Below are 1,734 nucleotides of genomic sequence, written 5' to 3' on the forward strand. Positions count from 1 at the left end.
TCTGATCATATTCCACTATTCACATTGCATTCATCAACTTGATTTGAGGAATACATATGAACATATGAGTGCATTATCACAAATGTGTTGCTTTTCATGTGTTCTCATCTATACATCACATATCTATGAAGAGCACAGTATATTCCAACCATATTTCAAAACCCTGAAAACACCCTTAGATACGTCATAACACAATTCCCTCTTCAAAATGAAAATAATGAAACACTCAAACTTGAGGAGAACAGAAACATCATGTTTGATATTCTGTATAACAGCATTTTCTCTTTTATACAGGTTACAGGAAATTCTTAATGAAGAGTATAGAGATAATGGTAATCATAACTTTTTATGTCACCTATTTTATTATTTCATTTCTTTTCTGATGCAAATTCTGTGAGGCAGTTGTAACTGTCTTTGCCAAATAGAAGTTAACTGAAGTTAATTGAATCAAGTTAATTTACGATTATCCAGCTTAAATGACTACTACCAGTTATTTACCATTAGCATCCCAGAAAACCTTCCTCCTCCACAGTTTCTTCATTGCATTCTTCACCTCTGCATTTCTCAGAGTGTAAATCAGAGGATTTAACATAGGAGTGATAATGGTGTAAAACACAGCCACCATCTTGTCCTCTGAGAAGGTAGTGTCTGGCCTCATGTACATAAAAGTACAGGGGCCGAAAAAGATGATGACCACAGCAATATGGGAGCCACAGGTAGAGAGAGCTTTGCGCCTACCTTCTGCTGACTGCTTCCTCAGAGACACCAGAATAACAGTGTAGGAGATCAGCAAGATCACAAAACTGCCCAGCGCAATGGTACCACTGTTGGCTGTCACTACAGCACCAACTACATAGGTGTCTGTGCAGGCAAGTTTCAGCACAGGATGGACATCGCAAAAGTAGTGATCGATCTCATTGGGTCCACAAAAGGGGAGTTGAACTACAAGAGCCACCTGGATGATGGAGTGTAAGAAACCACCCACCCAGGTGCCCAGTAGCATCTTATTGCATTTCTGCCGGTCCATAATGGTCATATAGTGTAGAGGTTTACAGATGGCCACATACCGATCATAGGCCATGACAGTCAGAATGAAAATCTCAGTACAACCAAAGAAATGGACTCCAAAGACTTGCATCATGCACCCCCCATACGAGATAGTTTTTGTTTTTACTAACAGATCAATAATCATTTTGGGTGCTGTGACAGATGAATAACAAATGTCCACAAAAGACAAGAAAAAGAGGAAGAAATACATGGGTGACTTAAATAAGTGACCCAGACACACTGTCAACATGATGAGGGAGTTTCCCAGAAGAATGACTGTGTAGAAAAAGGAAAACACCAGGAAACAAACTGCTTCAACCTGGGGGTTCTGGGAAAGACCCCAGAAAATGAATTCTGTTACATTGTTTGCTGTTTCCATGGTGTAAGTCCATGAGGTCATCTTCCGGGGAGGTAAAGAGATGACCTGAAGGACACATGAGAATGGATTGTCAGAAGTTATTTCTAACTTGAAACAAGCCTGTAATTCTGGTGGTTGAAAATGGAAAAGACTTGAGCCGTGCGGCTTGGTTGAGAAATTGCTCAAGGAAATTGAAATGCTTCTATTTTGATGATCATATATCCCTGTTATATACCATTTCCTTACTTGAAATGAGGAGGTGAAGCCCAGGGAGAGAAACCAAGTCCCCTGAGTTTCTTCTCACCAGTGTTTCTCTGAAGCCTTTCGTC

General features: G+C 40.1%; 1 protein-coding gene across 1 annotated transcript; it reads right to left on the reverse strand.

Annotated features, from left to right (window-relative positions):
- Window positions 1-490: 490 nt before the first annotated feature.
- Window positions 491-1,447, reverse strand: LOC138833691 (olfactory receptor 4S2). Its single transcript, XM_070031982.1, has one exon. The coding sequence runs from the start codon at window positions 1,445-1,447 to the stop codon at window positions 491-493; it is 957 nt and encodes a 318-aa protein (XP_069888083.1).
- Between the last annotated feature and the right edge of the window lie 287 nt (window positions 1,448-1,734).

This window comes from Dipodomys merriami, unplaced genomic scaffold (assembly GCF_024711535.1).
Source record: "Dipodomys merriami isolate MVZ:Mamm:240054 unplaced genomic scaffold, mDipMer1.0.p SCAF_21, whole genome shotgun sequence".
NCBI classification, from domain to species: Eukaryota; Metazoa; Chordata; class Mammalia; order Rodentia; family Heteromyidae; genus Dipodomys; species Dipodomys merriami.